This window comes from Furipterus horrens, unplaced genomic scaffold, assembly GCF_987537825.1.
Source record: "Furipterus horrens unplaced genomic scaffold, mFurHor1.1.pri manual_scaffold_8, whole genome shotgun sequence".
In the NCBI taxonomy this organism is placed as follows: domain Eukaryota; kingdom Metazoa; phylum Chordata; class Mammalia; order Chiroptera; family Furipteridae; genus Furipterus; species Furipterus horrens.
The window spans coordinates 99,257,218-99,277,585 of NW_028327178.1; the positions used below are offsets into that span (position 1 = coordinate 99,257,218).

At 44.0% G+C, this 20,368-nt stretch overlaps 1 protein-coding gene across 1 annotated transcript in view; it reads left to right on the forward strand.

Moving 5' to 3' along the window:
- Positions 1-20,368, forward strand: part of TOX2 (TOX high mobility group box family member 2) — a 114,389-nt gene that overhangs the window by 59,841 nt on the left and 34,180 nt on the right. The window contains 1 exon segment of the mRNA XM_090286434.1: positions 16,082-16,327. Coding sequence (XP_090142560.1) covers positions 16,082-16,327 — 246 coding nt within the window.

A 20,368-nucleotide genomic window follows, 5' to 3' on the forward strand; every position in this document is an offset into this window, starting at 1 on the left:
GGGACTCAAACCTTCCTGGGAAGATGATTTCCATGAGGCCAACAGGGAACTGGGAGACCCTCAGGGTTCAAGTTAGAATTTTTTCACACCGAGCAGCATCTCTCATGGGAAGCCCGCTTCATACCTTCACTGACTTCTTAGAGCTTCCAGGGAAGGCGATACAAAGCCCAGCTGGCCCCTTGCCACAGCAGCCATCAATAACTTCACCTGTGTATTCATTCATTCAGAAATATTTACTGAGTGCTCTAGGTGCTGGGGACAAAACCTGCATTCTTATTCATTCATGTATTATTTCACTTAGCAATTGTTTATTGAGGGTCCATTATGTGCAAGGCATTGTCTTTGGCCCTTGTGATCATCAGTGACCAAACAATGAATTTATATTCTGGTGAAGGGAACGGGCAATGAGTGTATTTTTAAAATCAAGTATATTACGTGTTAGATGGTAAAAGTTCTTTGGGGAAGAAAAGTGACCCCTATGACAGGGATCAGCAAACTATGATCCATAGGCCAAATCCTGCCCTCTACTTGTTTGTAAACAAAGCTTTATTGGAACACAGCGACACTTGTTAGTTTAAATATCGTTTATGGCTACTTGCATGCTACAAGGCAGAGTTGAGTAGGTGTGACAGAGACTGTATGGCCCACAAAACCAAAAAGACTTAGTATTTGGACCTTTGCAGAAAAAGTTTGCTGACCTATCCTCTAGGACATCTAAGGGGAAGTGTCAAAGAGGCAGTTGGAAAAGGGAGCTTCATTGTCTATAAAATGGGGTACTGCCTGGTGCTCAGGCCGCCCCCTCACTCGAATGCGGTGGCCCCAAGGTATCGCCAGCCTTGTTCCTTCAGTTCTGCTGGGATTGCTTCCTCCTAAAGAAGGAAACCCACCACCAATCACTCGTTTTTCTAGACCTCCCTCCTCCATGGTATATCAGTCCAGACAACCGCCTGAACCTTAAAGTGACTCAGGTTATTTTCTGAGCAAGAGCACATGGGGATTATCATGTTTGTTCCAGATACAGTTTTGGTAAACAAAACTCATACCTAATGTGCCTGTCATTGTCCCATTGGGATGCCTCTGTCTGCTCTGATCCAAGCATGTCAGGGCCCTCTCAGCACTGGGAGGGTATTACATGCCCACCCCCATCCCCATTGCCATGGCTGGGAGGTTCTGCTTGGAAATAAAGGCTTCAGAAGGAATTACGTTCCCCACCCCCACCTCCTCCAGAATCCACATGTAATTTTTAACAGTATGGCTTTTTCACTCCCATTTCATTTATGTATGTTATGGACTTTCATTTTTTCGTTTTTATAAAAAAGCATGTTTAGTCCAGGAAAACAATAGCCCAACAAGAAGGCACAATTGTACTGATTTTCAGAGTGCCGCAATACTCCACATCTGATGCACAGTGAGACATGAATCAGAAAGATTCTATTAAATGTCTCTGGGATGGGCGACACGGGGGGATTATCCAAGATGATTAATTGGACTCTGTCATTATGGACACAGACAAGCCTGACAAAATTGCATTTCATTCCCCACCGAATTCATAAAATCACTGTACACGTAGTAAGGTACAGAGCTGGGTGCCCTGCTCCTGTGGGCGGGGTTTCATGTTTGAGTAAGGTACCATTTTCTTCGTCCAGAGTCAGGAAACACTGAACTGAAGGACGGTTCTTTAGCTGAGATGTTCTTATAGGGTGTGGGTTTTACGTGTTCAAATGGTAGGATGGTAGGGTGGCCATAGTACCTCTTGTCCCATCCGGGATGATTTGGGCGCTACTAAAAATTGTCCAGGGACAAGAGGCAAAAAACCAGGACTGTCCTGGGCTGATGAGGACTGATGGCCGTGAATGATGGCAGAGCTCACATTGGCTTCAAGTAGTCAGGGCTTCTCGTCCTTGTTTCCATACCTCCTACTGCTGAGGGCCCCCTACCCCCTGTCAGGCTCCTGCCTGGGGCGGGACCCTTTGGGTGCTTCAGCTGGCTGCCTTCCCTCGCTTTCACTTGCCCTCCAGCGACTCCCACATCCTTGCTTGACAACCCATGTGCCTGCAGACCACTCTCTGTCTCTGTCTCTGTCTCTCTCTCCTGTTCTTTCAGTCTCTTCATTTCAAGCAACTCTAGTTATCCTCCCACCTTCTAAAACCTTCCAGGGACGGTGTCCTCCTAAGCCCCTCCACTCTGGGGATGCAGGTTGGCTTCTCCTGAGAGCTCTTGGTCACCAGGCTTTGCCAGGGAGTGAGATGCCACTTCCCCTTTTGCGCTGCGCTCAGAGTCCCACCAAGCTGGGCCACCGCGGCCCTTCTCACTTGGCTGGAAGGTGGGGGCCCAGGGTGGGAGAAAAGCCTAATCACACTCCTCTGGTTCCCTCTCAGCGAATCTTCTGCCTTTCTCCTTGTAAGGCGTTGGGGTGGGTGATGGAAATGGATAGTCCAAGTGTCAGCCAGAGAACCTTGTAGTAACCATTAATGGGGACACCAAGTAGGAAACCATCAACTCATGAAAGTTACACTTCCCAAAAAAGATATGATACTCATTAACTTGTAAGTACTTAATAACATAGGTCTGAAATATTGTGTATGAAGCAAAAAAAAAAGGACAAATACAAGAAGAAATTGATAAAACCACAGTCATGGAGGAAATTTTTAACATACCTTTCTCAGAAACCAATGGATCGGGCAGAGAAAAAAACCAATAGTCATTTAGAAGATTTAAACAACAGAATTAAGCTGGAAGTAATAAACATTTATGCAAACTAGCCTTATATTGTGTTACAAAGGAATTGTCAATTGACTTTGAAAAATCAATATATCTTTCATTCCTTTTAGGCATCTACTTTTTTGTTCTTCTTAGTGATTTACTGTTTTGTTAGCCTTTTCAAAAAATAAAACAGCTCTTCCTTATATTCTCTAAAATTTGTTTTCTGTTTTATTACTCTTCTATTGACTTTTGGTTTATTTTGTTAGTCTATTTCTAGCTTCTTTAGGTGCGTGCTGAGCTCATTTATTTTGTATTTCTTGTCCTCTAATAAATGTGTCTAGGTAAAAAGTTATACATTTCCTTTGTCCACCTCTCACAGGTTCTGCCAAGCCTTGTTTTCATCGTCTGTAATTTCGGTTGTGATTTCCTCTTTAACCCAAACGTTTTTTAGGAGAATGCTCTTAGAGCTCCTAAGTATCTAGGAACGTCTGCCTCCATTTTTTTCTGTTCCTTCCATTCTCTCCCTTCTTTGCTTTTTGTTAAAAACTAGGCTAGTACGTTTATATCCTAGAGAGTGGTCTACATCATTTCAACCTTTTGAAAAGTTTGAGGTGTGTGCATCTAGTACATGTTCATGTGTTTTAAGTGTTCCATGCACATTTGAAAATAATGTGTACTGTATTCTTTAAATACTGGGACAAATCAAGAAGGTAAATTGTGTTATTCAACTCTTCTATCCTTACTCATTTTTATCTGATTAATTTGTCCATTTTTGCAGAGATATGTTAGTGTCTTCTGTTTATGGTTTTGTTAAATTCTCTTTGTACTTCTAAGAGTTTTTTACATTTTATATTTGTCAGAACATGGAAGCAGCTAGAATGCACACCTGGACTTTTGACATATGCTAATCAACCTGGGGGGCTCCCGGAGGAAATGTTAATGGACTTAGTCCAATATGTTAACTAACAGGGGAAGGGGGAGCAGTGAGATGTAAATAACCTACTGAGTATGTTGATATGTTGATAAGCAAACTCACCCTCACCATAATGTGTGGTTGACAAGTGTAAAAAAGGCACCTGCAGAAGCGTGGGTGGGACTCCTACGGGCCCACAAGGAGGACCAGGAGTCCCTGTTCCCCGTTCCCTGCTCCCCATTTCCCTTGCTCCTAGGGGCCCCTGAGTCGGTCCAGGAGCTGCCTCTCCCCTCCACCCTCTTTCCCCCCTTTTACCTCAATAAACCCATTACCTGACCCCACAGTGATCTCCAGGTGACTTCTCAGAGCAAGGCCGCCCTGACAGTATTCCTGTGGTTTATCAGTCTACATAAAATTATGTCTGTCAGTTCTTCTTAGTGAATTGTATCATTTATCAAAATAAGTATTCCTCTTGGTCTCTTTAATGCTTTATGCCCTGAATTGTACTTAATTTGTCATTAAATTTTCCACTTTTGCTTTTTATTTGCCTGATATATTTATTAATTTTTAACCTTTTGTGTCATTTTATTTTAGGCCCGACTATTATAAATGTCATATGTTGGATTCATTTATTTTAATCAAAATATTAATTTTTAGCTTGTAACAAGGGAATTAAAATTATTAATGTTTTTGTGATCACTAGTACTTAGGATTAGTACTGTCATTTTGTGAAGGTTCTTTATTATCATGTTTAATAGTTCATTCCTATTTTTTTTTTTTTGATAGCCTAAATTTTCCTCAGAATCTTTTTTTTAAGTATATTTTATTGATTATATTGTTACAATAGTTCCAATTTTTTCCCCTTTGCTCCCCTCCTCCCAGCACCCCCCTTCCCTGACAATCCCCTCCCCAAGTCCATGCCCATGGCTCACCCTTTCATATATTCTTCTTCTTTTTTTTTAAATAATTAATTAATTAGTTAAATATTTTAACAAAAAATAACAATCCCTCCCTCTCAGACTTAAGACCCTTTACAATCTTATAAAGGACAATGGACGAAGGTCTCGAGCTCCTCTAGTTGCTTCAAGCTCGACATGGTCATCGTCCTACCTACCCTTGGGTCAAGAAATCCCTAATAAGAGTGGGGGTGTGGAGGGGAGGGTGGCTTTCCCACAAGGGGAAGGATCGTGCAGACTCCAGGTTGGTTGGCTGTCTCTGGACAACGGCATGCTTGGTTTAACAGGCTGGCATCCTTGTTGTATTCTGGGGGCAACAGGGTTAAAGGACATCATTCAATCCGTAACCACTAGATGACAAAAGACAGGTATTAATTTTTCAATGTCCCACATTAGGGAAAAGAAGGGCTTCTTTAGAGGAAGGTATGCCAAGTACATCTCACCTGTCCAAAACCCTTTTGCCCATTATACTTAGTTTGGACTGAGGGAAATATTTTAGGTTTCCCCCCTCTCAGGCCTCTAGGCTCTTTCTATCCAAGCCATTAGGATAGAAAAGAGAAACCAGTTTTAAAGTGAAGCCCACAGACCACCCCATTCTTCACCAACCCAGCCACTTAGTTCAGCCAAACCATTGAGTCTCAGGAGGCAGCGATGCAGACAGGATTAAGTGAGGCCTATACATACAGACAATCACTCAGGTAATGAGATCATAGGCTTATGCCCTTTGAAAACAGAAAATACATGTTAATTTATGTAACATAACCCACGTACAAGTCTCTAAATCTGTAGGACTGTCTTATCAGAAAGACATCCAGTTGCAAGGCATTTGACATTCTTCTTGCCTGTAAATTAAACATCTTTGATAATGCCACAGACATAGTTTAACTTTCAAATTAAAACAAATTTTATTTTATTTTATTTTTTTTAAATAATTTGTTTATTTTATGTTTAGAAAGAGGGGAAAGGAGAAAGAAAGGGAGAGAAACATCACTGTGTGGTTGCCTCTCACTTGCACCCCCAACTGGGGACCTGACGTGCAACCTAGTCATGTGCCCTGACTGGGAATCGAACCAGCGACACTTGGCTCACAGGCCAACACTCAATCCACTGAGCCACAGCAGCCAGGGCTAAAATAAATTTTAAATGTAAAGAAACTTTAAAGACGGTTAGTTGCATTACTTTATAGTCTACCACTGAGCATTGTGATTCTCCTTGAATTGCGATTTTTCTCCCTAAGATTACCCCCCTTGTCATTAAAGGGACTGCATTAAGTCCATTTTTAATTTATCCTGTTCATTTGCATAAACACAACAAGAGCAGCAAATGATCACTTATGATCTTTAGTTCTGCTTTGCTGGAACTTATGCAAGAGACATTTAGGGTGACCTTCAGTCTGCCCTTTAAGGCACAGAGGCAGAACCACATACCTGGCATTCAGCCTTGCCTATAAACACCTGTCTTTTCCATGTCCTTCGGGTTTTCCATTGTGCCTTAAGGTCCCATCTAGCCATCTTTCAGGAAAACAACCTTCATTCCTTCCCTGGAAAGATTGCCATTGACCGTGCATCCATATGAGGTGCCAGGCCTTTTATCTCGTGGACTTTTATTACCTTTGAAAGTCAGTCCCAGTTGCTCAGGGTTTTTTGGTAACAACCAAAGCCCAAGCATGTCTCCTTTAGGCATGACATTCCAGTCAAAGTCTTAGTCAAAAAATCGTTATTAACAACTGGTCTTATTAGTTTTATGCAAAGAAACTTAGGTCATTACTTACTTCTTTAGAATGCCAAATTCTGGAGGGATCAGATAGGGAGAAAATATATACAATGTGAAGGAAAATCCTTGTCCTTCTAATATTCACTGAACTTGCATTTCTATTCTTTATATTTTTATTTTTCCCCCCACTAAAAATTTTTCTGTTTGTTTGTTTTTCCATTACAGTTGTCTCACTTTTTTCCCCCTCTTGCTTCTCTGCATCCTGTCCCTCTCTTCTCCCACATTCAGTCCCCACCCAGCTGTCCATGTCCATGGATCATTTATACATGTTCTTTGACTAGACCCTTCCCCTTCTTACCACTTCTCTCCCTCCCATCTCCCCCTTTGTTACTGTTAGTTTATTCCTCATTTACATACCTCTGGTTCAATTTTGCTCATTTGTTTGTGTTGTTCATTAGTTTCCTGTGACAGGTGATAGCATAAGGTAATTTTCTTTTGTTGCCTGGCTTATTTTGCTAAGCATAATTCTCTCTAGTTCCAATCATGTTGTTGCAAATGGTAGAAGTTCCTTCTTTCTTTCAGTACTTATTCATTGTCACTTTCCCCCTTTGTACTCGTGTTCCTCTCTGTCTCTCTCTGTTTCTTCATCTTCTTGAAGCAGACCCTTTAGCATCTCTTGCAATACTGGTTTGGTGGAGATGTATTCTCTTAGCCTTCTTTTGTCTTGGAAACTCCTTATTTCACCTTCCATTTTGAATGAGAGCCTTGCTGGGTAGAGTATTCTTGGTTGTAGGCCTTTGTTTTTCATTACTTGGAATATATTTTGCCATTCCCTTCTGGCTTGTAGTGTTTCTGCTGAGAAATCTGATGATAGCCTTATTAATAGGAGCTCCCTTGTATGTTATTAGTTGTTTCTCTCTTGCTGCTTTTAGTATTCTCTCTTTGTCTTTGAATGTTGGCATTTTAATTATGATGTGTCTTGAAGTGGGCCTCTTGGGGTTCATCTTCATTGGGACCCTCTGTGCTTCCTGGACTTGCATGATTCTTTCTCTCTTCATGTTAGGGAAGTTTTCTGTCATTAGTTTTTCAAAGAGGTTTTCTATTCCTTGCTCTTCTTCTTCTCCTTCTGGAATTCCTATGATACGGATATTATTACGTTTCATGTTGTCCTGCAGCTGTCTTAGAGCCTCTTCAGTCTTGTTCAGCCTTTTTTCATTTTGTTGCACTGTTTGTGAGTTTTTGTCTACATTGTCCTCCAGCTCGCTGATCTGATTTTCTGCTTCCTCTAGCCTGTTTTTAATTCCTTCTACTGTGTTCTTCAATTCAGAGATCGTATTCTTCATTTCCTCCTGGCTCTTATTGATAGCTTCCATGTCCTTTTTGATGCTGGTATAATTCTCAGTAAGTTCCTTATAGTTCTTCTGGAGTTCACTGTAGTTTTTCTGGAGTTCTTTGTAGTTTCTGCTGAGCTCATTGAGCTTCTCCATAATACATGCTTTCAATTCCATATCTGATAGTTGGCTCCCCTCTATTTCATTTAGCACTCTTTCTGGGGACTCTGCCTTTCCTTTCGATGGGGGGTTGTTTCTCTGTCTCCCCATTTTTGTGACTCCTATTGTTTGTTGGTGCTTCTTAGAATGATCTGCATGTCCTGGATCTGCACCTGGTGGCGTCAGATCCTGTACCAGTCTGGGCCTAGGCAGCCTGTTGGAGACTTCCAGGGATCTACTGCCTTTGTCTGTCTCCTTTAGTTGTTAATCTATTCAATCTGTGATTAGCCGTCAGGCTTAAGGACCGTGGGTGTGGCAGCTTAATTCCTGTAGGCAGGGCCTTTGCTTCCCCTCAGGCTGACGCCACTTGCAGGGGAATGGTCTGCCTGCAGTGTGGGGATGAGTCAGCACTGGGACCCGGCCGGCCGGCCGCTTCCCCAGCTCTCCCCTCAAAGCCACCACACCAAACCCTCCCCAAGCATCTCCAGTCCTCTCTGCCTTTCCTCTGCTTGAGCCCAGGGTAAGTGGGGGTCAAAATATTTTTGTATGTGATCCGCTTAAGAGCTCTCTTTCTCCAGCTGTTTCTCTCCGGCTAGCAAGAAACCCTGTGGCTTTTCACTTTTCTCAGCTGGATACTATTTTACTTTCCACTCTGTTGCTGTAGGCTGGGAGCTCAGCTGGGGTTTAGACCCTGCCTTTCTCAGGGGGAACCCCCAGCTGCTGAGCTGTTTCTCAGTCCCTTCAGCTGCCACCCGTGTGAGCCCAGCCAGCCCTTCCGCGTCTCCGCACTCCCTACCGGTCACGTTGTGATGTAGCGGCCTTTTCTGTCTCTCCGTGGTTATAAGACTTCTCTCCAGCTAGTGTTTGGTTGGTTATTCCAGATGATTTCTCCAAAATTGCGTTGTAAATCCAGACTAGTTCTGGGAGGAAGTTAGTGTAGCTTCCACTTACTCCTCCGCCATCTTGTTTCTCCCCCTATTTTTTTTTTCTTTTCAGATTTTTGTTAGGTTGATTAGGTTCTATTCTACTCCCCCCTCCCACACACACACACCTTTTTTTGTTGTTGTTCCTCCAGTGGTGTGGAACTTCTGCTTTTCCTTAAAATTTTAATAAATAGCTAATAAACAAGTCCAGCAAAGTTTCAGGGTATAAGATCAATCCACAAAAATCAGCTGTTTTTCTGTATACCAGCAATGAATAATCCCAAAAGGAAACTAAGAAAACAATTCCATGTATATAATAGCATCCAAAAGAATAAAATATGTTGGAATAAATTTGACCAACAAGGGGAAAGACCGAAACACTAAAGACCGCAAAACATTGCTGAAATAAATTAATGGAGACCTAAATAAATGGAAAGACATTTTGTGTTTGTTTATTGAAAGACATACTTTTGTTAAGATGGTATAGTGCTACCCAAGTGACCTACTGATTTAATGCAATTCCTATCAAATTTCCACCTGCCTTTGGCGGCAGGGAATAGCTGATGCTCAAACTCATGTGAAATTGTAAGGGGCCCTGAATAGCCACAACCATCTTGAAAAAGAAGAGCAAAGTTGGATGGCTCACACTTCAGAATTTCTGCAGAGCTACAGTAGTCCAAACAGTGTGGTATGGACCTAAGGACAGACATGTGGAGCAATGGAATAGAATTCAGAGTCCAGAAATAAACCCCTACATCTGTGGCCAATTGATTTTCAACTAGGTTGCCAAGACCATCGAATAGGAAAAGAACAGTCTCTTCATCACATACATAGTGCTGGGACAACTGGATAGCCACAGGCAAAATAATGAAGTTGAACTCTACCTCATGCCATATTCAAAAGGTAATTCAAAATGGGTCCATGATCTAAGTCTCAGGGCTAAAATCATAAAATTCTTAGAAGAAAACATAGGGGTGATTCCTCATGACCTTGGATTTAGTTATGGATCTTAGATATGTCATCAAAACATGAACAATGAGAGAAAAAAAATAAATGAACTGGACTCTTGTGCATTAAAGGACATTATCAAGAAAGTAAAAAGGCAACCTACAGAATGAGAGAAACATATTCGCAAATTCTGTATTTTATAAGGGTTTAGTATCTTTAATATATAAAGAACTCTTACAACAACAAAAAGACAACCCAATGTAAAACTGGGCAAGAATCTTGAATATATATTTCTCCAAAGAAGATATGTAAATGGCCAAGACACACACGAGAAGATACTCAACATTATTAATATTACAGAAATACAAATCAAAGCTACAAGAAGATACCACCTCAGACCTGCTAAAATAAAAACAGTGGGACCTAAGTGTTGGCTGTGAGGATGCGGAGAAATTGGAATCCTCATGCACTGCTGGTGGGAATGTAAAAAGTTAGATGGTTCCTCAAAAAGTTAAACATACAATTGCCATACGACCCAGCAATTCCGCTCCTAGTCATATACCCAAAAGAATTGAAAACAGGGACTCAAATGAATATATGTATGTACTTGTTCAAAGCAGCACTATTCACAGTAGCCAAAAGATGGAAATATCTCAAATACCCATAGGTGAATGAATGGGCAAAATGTACTATATACACACAATGGAATATTATTTCACCATAAAAAGTAATGAAGTATTGATGCATGCTACAACATGGATGAACCTCAAAAACATTATGCTCCATGAAAGAAGCCAGACACAAAAGGTCTCATGTTGTATGGTTCCATTTAGATCCAGAATAGGTAAACTATCCGGAATAGGTGAATTCACAGAGACAGAATGCAGATAGGTGAGAGCCAGGGAAATAGGGAGAAACTTCATAATGGGTGTGGGGCTTCCTTTTGGGAAAAGGAAATGTTTTGGAATTAGATAGAGGTAATGATTGTAAAACATAATGAATGTACTAAATGCCACTGAAGTGACCGTTTTATTTTATTTTATTTAGTTTTTTAGATTTTATTTATTTATTTTTAGAGAGAGGGGAAGGGAGGGAGAAAGAGGAGAGAATCATCAATGTGTGGTTGCCTCTTGAGCGCCCCCAACTGGGACCTGGCCCACAACCCAGGCATGTGCTCTGACTGGGAATCGAACCAGCAACCCTTTGGTTCATAGGCCAACGCGCAATCCATGGAGCCACACCAGCCAGGGCGAAGTGACCATTTTAAAATGGTGAATTTTATTTTATGTGAATTTTACCTGAATAAATTTTAAGAAATTATAACAAATGTATTTAAATTTATATTTTCCTTGCAACATAAATAACTGATCAGTATCTATAATTTCTCCTTTAAGAAAGGCACAGCTTCTAGCTGAAATCCTCTAGATTTTTAGTTTGTGATCATTATTAAATTTATAATCCTATGCCTCTTCTATTTTAGGAATCCTTATAAAATTGTCACATAAAATCCTGCAGTCACCTTATGAAAAGCTTTTTTGAATTAATATAAATCGTGGTGGTTTTTTAGCTCACCACTTCTAGAAATCTCTTGGGTTTACTTTTTATTCTTGAGGTTCAAGCTTTGTGTATGTGTTTCAGAAAGGATTATTTAAAATAATTTATATATTTTTTACTACCTAGGGTTGACTTTTCGATTCCTTTGTCATTTTACTTTATTGTGGTAAGCAAATGAATTTATTCTGATAATACCGTAGAACATAAGCTTATCTCTGCAGCAGATTTATGGTCCATTGGATGTTCTTAGAGTTCTTCCTCTCCACTGCCTCCTCAAGGAACAGAGAGGGGGCTCCCCTTTGCCCATTTACTCCCCTCACTTGAGGAGTCATTGCCTTCAATATTTTATTAATACCCTTACTCGCAGGAATTCCAGGAGAAGGTGTACCCTTCTCTGACCCAAGGGGAAAGCCAGAGGCCATTTGAACCAGTCCAGCATTCTCCCTGTCCTGGATTGGTCCATCATGCTTTGCTCTGAATTCCCATCCCTTAGTTGATTTGTAAAGAGAAGCACACATGGAAGAATTGGGGAACAAGGTGATTCTGGCAGCCTCATAACCCATGTCTGGTATGGAGCTCTACCTCCTTGGATGTTGGTAACCCCCCACCTCCTGGCTCTGCCATTTACCTCCATGCCTCCTTCCCCCAACTCACTCCCCATAAAGAACAGTCAGTTACGGTTGTTCATGCCCCAGTTCCATGAAGGGAGGGAGGCTGGACTGAATCATCTGTGTCTTACCCTTGGGTCAGAGTCAAAAGTAAGCCTTCTCCTAGAAGCAGGGAATCTTTATGGGCTGCCAGTCCATTCTTTTCTAACACTATTTCTTCTGGCATTTAGTAAGTAGATCATTTGTTCATTCATTCGTTTGTTCATCCATTCATTCAGTAAATATTGTCTGAGCTCTTGTTACATGCCAGGAAGAAACTGGAGATATAACAGTGAACAAACCATATGGAAACCTCCTCCTTCATGGAGTGGACATTCTAGTGGGGTGAGCATGGCAATAATCAATAAACACAATAAACAGACAAAAGTATTGGATATTAGGAGATGACAATTGATTAAAAGGAAACAATGGAGCATGGCTGAGGGTTTGCGATTTTAAACTGAGCAGTGAGTGTAGATATCATTGAGAAAGACGCCTCTGGGTCAAGATCTGAGGAGGCGAAGGAATGAGCTCTGTGGGTGTTTGAGAAAAGCATGTTCTAGAGAGAGGGAACAGCCAGTGCAAAGGCTCTGAGGCAGAGGCATGCCTAGTTTGCCGGAGTGGCATGAGCAAGGAGAAGAGTAGGAGGTAAAGGGAAGGAAGTGAAAGGCACGGAGGTGGAATGGGGGGACTAGACCATGCAGCCACTCTAAAGACCCTGTTGTTACTCTGAGTGAGAAGGGGACCACTGGTGGGTGGCGAGCAGAGGAGCCACACCATCTTGCATTTTAACAGGATTAATGCCGGCCCCTGAGTGAGAATAGACCTCAGCAAGGGTCGGGCAGGGAAACCAGCCAGGAGACTACGCAGCCATCCAGGGTAAAGATGATGATGGGTTGGACCAGAGTGGTCACATCTGATATTTATTCTGACGACGCAGCCAATAGGATTTGCTGACAGAACTGGTGTAGGATGTGAGAGGAAGACAGGAGTCCCAGCAGAGCTGCAAAGAGTTTGGCCTGAGCGACCAGAAGCCTGGACTTGCCATTCGTTCAGGAAGAGAAGACCATATATGGACAAGTTCTCTTTTGGACACGTAAAGTTTGGGATGTCCATTAAAATCCAAACAGAAGTGTCAGGTGGCAGTGGGCTGTGGGGACCTGCAGTTCAGTGGAGAGGTTCTGGCTGGAGGCATGAGCTGGGGAGGCAGCAGCACAGAGATGGGGCTTCGAGCCACGAGCTCACGATGGAGTGACTGTGCTGGCATTGGAGCTCTTTGACACGTCCTCATTCATAGGTGGGGGGAAGGAATGGGAACCCACAAAGACAGGGAGAGAAAATGGCCTGCGGTTTAGGAGGATCAACAAGTGTGGCGTCCCAGAAGCCAGTGAAGACATTTGTTCCCAGGAGGAGGGGGGTGGCCAACTCTGTCAAATGCTGCTGAGAAGGCCAAGGGGGCCAGGTGAGGACTGAGGTCTGACCATTGGATTTAGTAACTGAGGCTCTTGGCGACCTTGCCAAGCAGTTTTGGAGGATGAGGGGATGAAAATGTGATTGGAGTGGGTTTGTGAGAAAAGGGGTGGAAAGGAAGAGACAGCTCTTTCCAGAAGTTTCCCTGCAAGGCTTTGCTACTAGTTTTAGCTTCTAGAACTCTTACAACTTGGCATCTCTTCCTATATTCTCATGAGGACGCTGATGCCAGAGAGCAAGTCAGGCACCATTGAGTGCCCCATCTCTTACTCGGGGGAAGAGAGAAATACGAATCTTGAAGAGGCCTCTGACCTAGTGTGGGAAAATGCTGGATCCAGAGTCACGAGACCTGGGTTTGAATCCCTCCGAAGAGGGATTAGCTGTGTGATGCCTGTGATGCCTTCACTCTCTAAACATCGTCTTCTTTGTCTGAAAAAATGGAGAGAACAGTCACTTCTTTGCAGAACTCATACATTAAGTGGACAATGTGCATGGAGAAGCTGGGTCCAGCGCCTGGTGCACAGTAGGTGCTTAGTATGGTCAGTAGCAGGATGGGTTGGTATTCAGGTGTCATGCATTTAGAATTTGATTGCACTCATATGTGTTTGCATATTTAGTTATTTTTAAGTGTGCTAATTGCCTCTTTAAATGAATTGTCATAATTGTGTTATTCTAATATTTTGATATACCATATGCTTATATTTGCAAAAGGCTTCTGGTTGATTGGGCCCGTTCCAGCATGTTGAGGTTTTGGTTTTTAAGTGAAAGGAATGGGCTTGTGCAGTCAGTTTGTGATCCCTGGGCACATGCTGTGTGCCAGCACCTGTCCTGGGTGCTGGTGGGCAGAGGGGAAGGTGGCAGTTGACAGACATGAACAACAGGTCCCTTAGGGACTTACGATCTGTCAGGAGGGATAGATGTGGAAACACCTGGGTGAGGTCTCACCTAAAGCCTGGTGCACTCCCCATTTCACGTGCTCATTCAGTGCCTTCTGACTGAGCACCTGCCATGTGCCAGGCACTGGTGACAGGCAGCCTCAACCCCTGCCCCCATGGAGCCTGGGGTCTGTGGGAAGGGACACAGCAGAAGGGAAGTAAAGAATCAGAAACAATTTCAGGAGGTGATGATACTACGGGAAGCACACACATGGGGGAATAAGAGAAGGGGAGTCTTGTTGCAGGATGGGCGGGGGCTGGGGGAGGCTCCCTGGAACTCTGCTTTCTGAGTCATATGATGCTGGTGGCTGAGTCCCATCTAAAGAAAATCAGCCCCAGCCCATCTCAGTGGTCAGGCTGAAGACAGACATCCCCTGCCCCCGTCATGGTGCACAGACCTGTGTTGTGAAGAGTTAGGAACATTCACAGTGGTGAAAACAAATGAGGATGCTGAGTGCATGAGCTGCTGTGTGGCCTTAGAGAAGTTCCTTCACGTCTCTGAAACTGCAGACAGGGCTAAGAAAAACAGCAATAACAACCAGCACTGAGGGGGCTGTCTGTGTTCCGGTGTCCTGAGAAATTTGCACATATTGATTCATTTGCTCTTTATAGCAACTCTGCAGTATGTACTGTTTTTACCCTCTTTCCACATAAGAAGAAACAGACACAGAGAGGTTAAGTGACATGCCCAAAGCCACACAGCTAGTACGCAGAAGAGCCAGAATTCAAACCCAGGCTCTCTGGCTCTCAACCTTCTGCACCATACTGCCACCTGAACAATAGGGACAGTGCCACCACCTCCAGGGCAGTCAGGGGGTTGAGTGAGATGCTGAGATGCACACTTACGGCATCTGTCTTGGATCCAGCTCATTCATCCATTCAGCCAATTAGTTTTGAGCCCTTACTTTGTGCCACGTTCTGGAAAACAGGACATACAAAAGCTGTCCTGGCAGAGCACCCATTACAGCATTAAACAAATAATTATACAAGGATTTAGTTAGCTCCAAGGTCGGTGAGTGCTTTTAAGGAGCAATGCAGGGCAACCTGGGAGGGTAGAGTGGGATTGGACCTACTCTATAGAGTATCCAAGACATTTAAACCAAACCTACTGCTGAGGAATGACTAAGGATGAGAAGGGGGCGGGCAGAGAATCCCAGTAGTGGGAACACTCATCATTTCTATTCAACATTGTATTGGCGCATCCTGGTCAGAGCAGCGAGGTGGGAAAAATGAACAAATCAGTATCGGAAAGGAAGGTTTCTAGTACGGCTCCTAGCTTGTGCTCCTGGGAGAACGTGTGCACCATTTACCAAGATGAGAAAGCCCAGCAGAGGACCCGGTGGGCAGGTGTTGGGAGCACGTAAGAGTAAGTCGTCCAGCTTCCCGGAAGACCACCAGGCAGGCAGTCAGGACATGTCAGCTCTAGTCCCAACTTTTCTACTAACCTTGGATGAGCCACTTTCCTTCTTGGATCTGAGTAGTTCTCCCCTCTGTATGGTGCGTGGATGTGGGATGACGGGCTCGTGGTGGGCTGTAGGGGCCAGGTCTCGTGGGAAAACAGAACAGGTGAACAGGAGCTGGCCCCGCTCTCCAGGAGGGCTGGTGTTTGTATGCAGACCCCCTGGTAGGAGGAAGCACCCATTTGGGGATAGGGCCGGAGTCTGACCAGGTCATGGGGCCATCTTGACCATCCTCCTCGCAGGGGGATCATCCCTTCTCTCTGCCAAGAATTTGTTATCCCTGTTCTTGCTGTTACAGGCGCTTCTGTCAAGCACGTTCTGCAGTTGTAAGACATTGCCTGTTGACAATATGCCCTTTTGATGTTTTAGACCTACAACAGCCAGAGCGAGAGCAACGAAGACTATGAGATCCCCCCAATAACACCTCCCAACCTCCCAGAACCATCCCTCCTGCACCTGGGGGACCACGAAGCCGGCTACCACTCACTGTGCCATAGCCTCGCACCCAACGGGCTGCTCCCTGCCTACTCCTACCAGGCCATGGACCTCCCCGCCATCATGGTGTCCAACATGCTGGCCCAGGACAGCCACCTGCTGTCAGGCCAGCTGCCCACGGTGAGTTCCTGCCAGTTATAGCAGGGAAGGCGTTGGGAGGGAAGCAGAATGTTAATACCTTGATGAGGACCCTCTGCTCCAGTGCAGTTCTGGGCTCAGTTGGTTACATGCATGGGGGTCTGCAGAATATGGTGGTGCGCATGGAGGGAAATACATGCCTTCATTCTGTGTACTTCAGGCACTCTGTTTATAATATCTTGGTATTCTTTGTTTTAGTATTATTTTTAATAGTATACTCTCGTCTGAGTTTTCATTTTTAACAGCTTTATTGAGATCTAATTCATATGCCATACAATTCACCGGTGTAAAGTGTTCAGTACCGTAGCTTTTAGTATATTCCCAGAGTTGCATGACCGTCAATACAATACATTTTAGAGCCTTTTTGTGACCCCAAACAGAAAATCTCTACCCTTTAGCCATCCTTCATAAGCCCTAGCCTTGGGCAACCACTGATCTACTTTCTTTCTCTACATATTTGCCTATTCTGGATATTTCATATCAATAGAATCATATTATTGAAAAAACCTTGTATCTTGCTTCAGCTGCCAGGGGAGAGGGTGGTTACTGAGTTAAAGTTTGCAGGCTAGGGGGAAATTTGGCAGGCAGACAAGGGCAAGAAAGGACCTTCTAGGCTGAGGGAACAGCATGTGCAAAAACAGGAGGTAGGAGGGCACATGTCACACTTGGGAATGGCATGTGGTTTTTTTCTTTCATTGAGAGAAAAACGCTGGAGCCAAGGAGGGACAGAGGAGGCGAAACAGTTCCCAGTGTCCTGAATCTCATGCTAAAAAGATGTATGATTTTTTTTTTTTTTTAGCATAATGGCTGCTTTGAACAATCAAGACCTACAGAGAGCCCATAGAGCATTTTTTGTATAATAGGAAAAGCTCCTTAAGGGTTTTCTAGTGCTTCTCCTGAATAACTATGATTTATTTTTGCTTTTTTCTTCATAGTTATTATTATTACTAGTCACAACTCTTGAGTTCATTCCTAAGTGACCGGAACCAAACTCAAACTAGCTTAAGCAAGAAAAGACAGAAATTTCCAGAGGTAGACAAAGGGTGGCAGGCCTGGCTGGGTCCGGAAGTCCAGCAGCGTCACTGGGGCCCCACCCCGTCTCCATTTCCCCACAGCAGGCGTGGTGGCCGCTAGCAGCCAGCATCTTCCCTGACATCTCTGGTGGGCAGCAGTCTGGACTTTCCAGGGAGGGCCATGATGAAGCATGGTTGGACCAGTCATGTGTCCAGGAGGCCTCAGTCCTTAATTTTGCCAGCTTGGGTCACCAACACACCTGAAACAGGGAAGGAGCTGCTGCTTAGTTGATGTCCTATGAGGATCACGTGGTGTTGGGTGGGTCATGTTTACCTCTGCAGGCGCCACTGCTCAGAGTCCATGGCCAAATTGGTGGCCCAATTCTAGCAGATGCCTGGGACCTTCAGGCATACAGTTAAAGTTCTAACAACATTGATTGGGATTTAACTATTTATTGTTTGCTCTAATAACTACCAAATTTCCTTCCTTAAAAAAGAAATCGGTATACTCAATGTATTTTTTGTAAGCTATATCAATTTTTTTTTTTTTTAAATCTAGGTGAGAAATAAAAGAAGAGAAGGGAGGAGGGAGGGAGGAAGCCAACTCAAGAGCCACATTTTATGATGTTTGAGGTCTGGCCAAAGAGCTCCATGGAAATTGATGCTCCATTTCTTGAGAAGCAGCTTTCTTTGGGCCCATCAATAATGCAGGGCCTGAGCTTCCTTGTCTCTCTCTCTAGGAGAGCTATAGATAGCACAGCCGAATGGCTTTCATTCCACTTTGTCAGAATGCTTGTACCTTAGCTGCTTGCCAGCCAAGTTCCTAACAAAAGCTTCCCCACGCCAGACTGTCCCAGTTCGGGATTTATACTAACACAAGCCAGGGCAGGGCTGTGAATGCAGGCGTGAGGACGGCTGTGGTTCTGGGTCACAGTGCCACAGGCCTTGGGCGCTGGCGATCAGTGGCGACCATGTGGAGTAGCGGTTAGTGTGTGGGCTGTGGCATCCCCACACCTTCCTTAGGCCTTGGATCCACTCTCAAACTTCAGTTCCCTTGTCTTGGAATCATCATAGGATCCCCTCTCCAGTTTGCTGTGAAATGTACCCGAGATAATGTATATAAAGTCTTAGCAAATGCCTGGCACTGAGTAAATAATCCTTATTATTAGTAATAAAATGAATTCCCACCGTAACCAAATGGCCATGTTTTCCCGTCAATCTCACTTAGCGGAAGGAAAGCCAGCAGAGGCTCTCAGGTGCTTCTGGAGGGCCACCTGGTTTGAAGCGCTCTGATAATTACAAAAGATGTTATCAGTTTATCAAGGATGACCCCCCGATTTCTCCTCCTAGGAAATGCTTTTGTTGGGCTCGGTCCAAATAGGCACTTTGCAGTCATTTTCCAGATTTCTTTAAAACGAGCTCATGTGAAAGATGCTTCGCAAATTCAGATTGCTTTAATTCTTCCATTAGGCAGCGTTTTCAAGGGTCCATTGAGTTTTATATTCCCTTGTTATGTAATGAAAGATAAGCCACACTAGCTTATCCAGGGAAGGGCTGCCGGACCAATTAGGAAACCATATAAGAACATGTCCATCCATCGGGGCTGTCTGGCAAAGAGACACAAGGCACCCGTGAAGACAAATGTTTAAAATTCGTCTGAGCTGCAGGATGCAGGTGTGTGTGTGTAGGGACAGGCATGCTCTGTGGGTGATGCCGGAATCTGTGTCATCCCCTCTTGGAATCAAGCACCATGCAGACAGCCTTACAAATGTTTTCTCACACGATGCTCCCCTAAACGGAGAGAGGCAGGTATTCCTGTAATGAGGAAAAGGGGGCTCAGAGCAGGTAGGTGACCGGATTCATTTTCCTGTGGCTGCTCTAACAAATTGCCACAAACTTGATGGCTTAAAACCGCCAGAAATGGACTTTCTCACAGTTCTGGAGGCTAGAAGTTGACATCGGTATCGCAGGGTCCAGATCAAAGTGTCAGGAGGGGTGAGCTTCTTTTGGAAGCTCTGGGGCGAATCTGTCCCTTGCTGCTTCTCTAGCTTCTAGTGGTTGCCAACATCTGTGGCTTGTGGCGGCATCGTTCTACAATCTGTCTTCACGTCACCATCAACTTCTCTTCTGTCAGTGAAACCGCTCTCTGTCTTTCTCTGTTTTTTTTTTTAAATACTCATCCGAGGATATGTTTTATTGATTTTAGGTGGGGGGAGGGGGAGAGAGAGAGAGAGATCAATGTGAAAGAGAAACATTGATCAGTTGCCTCCCTTACATGCCCCATCTGGGGATCAAACCCGCAACCTAGGGTATGTTCCCTGACCCAGAATAGAGCCTGAAACCTTCAGTATAAGAGATGACACTCCAGCCAACTGAGCCACCCGACCAGGGCTCCCTCTGCCTTTCTTATAAGGATGCTTATGTTGGCATTAGGAATAATTCAGGCTAATCTTCTCATCTCAAGAGCCTTAACTTGATCACACCCACAAAGACTGCCTCCCCCTCAATACAGTAACATTTACAGTTCCAGGAATTGGGACCTGATGTCTTTAGGGGACCCTTTTCCAACCTGCCAGCGATCAGCTGTGCAGCAGGCTTTATTGAGCACCTACTAGAGACCAGGTGCTGTTTGGAGCCCTGGATTTACGAGATGCCCTTAAAGAACCCCTTGTGCATACAGGTGGTAAGACAGGTGGAAACTCCATTTCTGAAAAACGTAGTAAATGATCTGATAGGATCCATGTATGAATCTATGTGCACCCAGAAGAGGCACCTTGGGGAAGTGATGGCCTGACACATGGTAGGTTCTAGAAGTACTTAATGAATGAATGAATGGATGAATGAATGAATGAATGTATATCACACAGCTATTAAGTTAAAAAAACACAGAATTCAAGTCCAGCTCTGTCCCCTGCCATGCCCATCTCAGTTTTACCAGATGCTTGACAGCTGGCGCAGCTAGGCTGCGGGCCCACAGGAGGCACAGAGGATGCCCTGATGGCCAGGATGT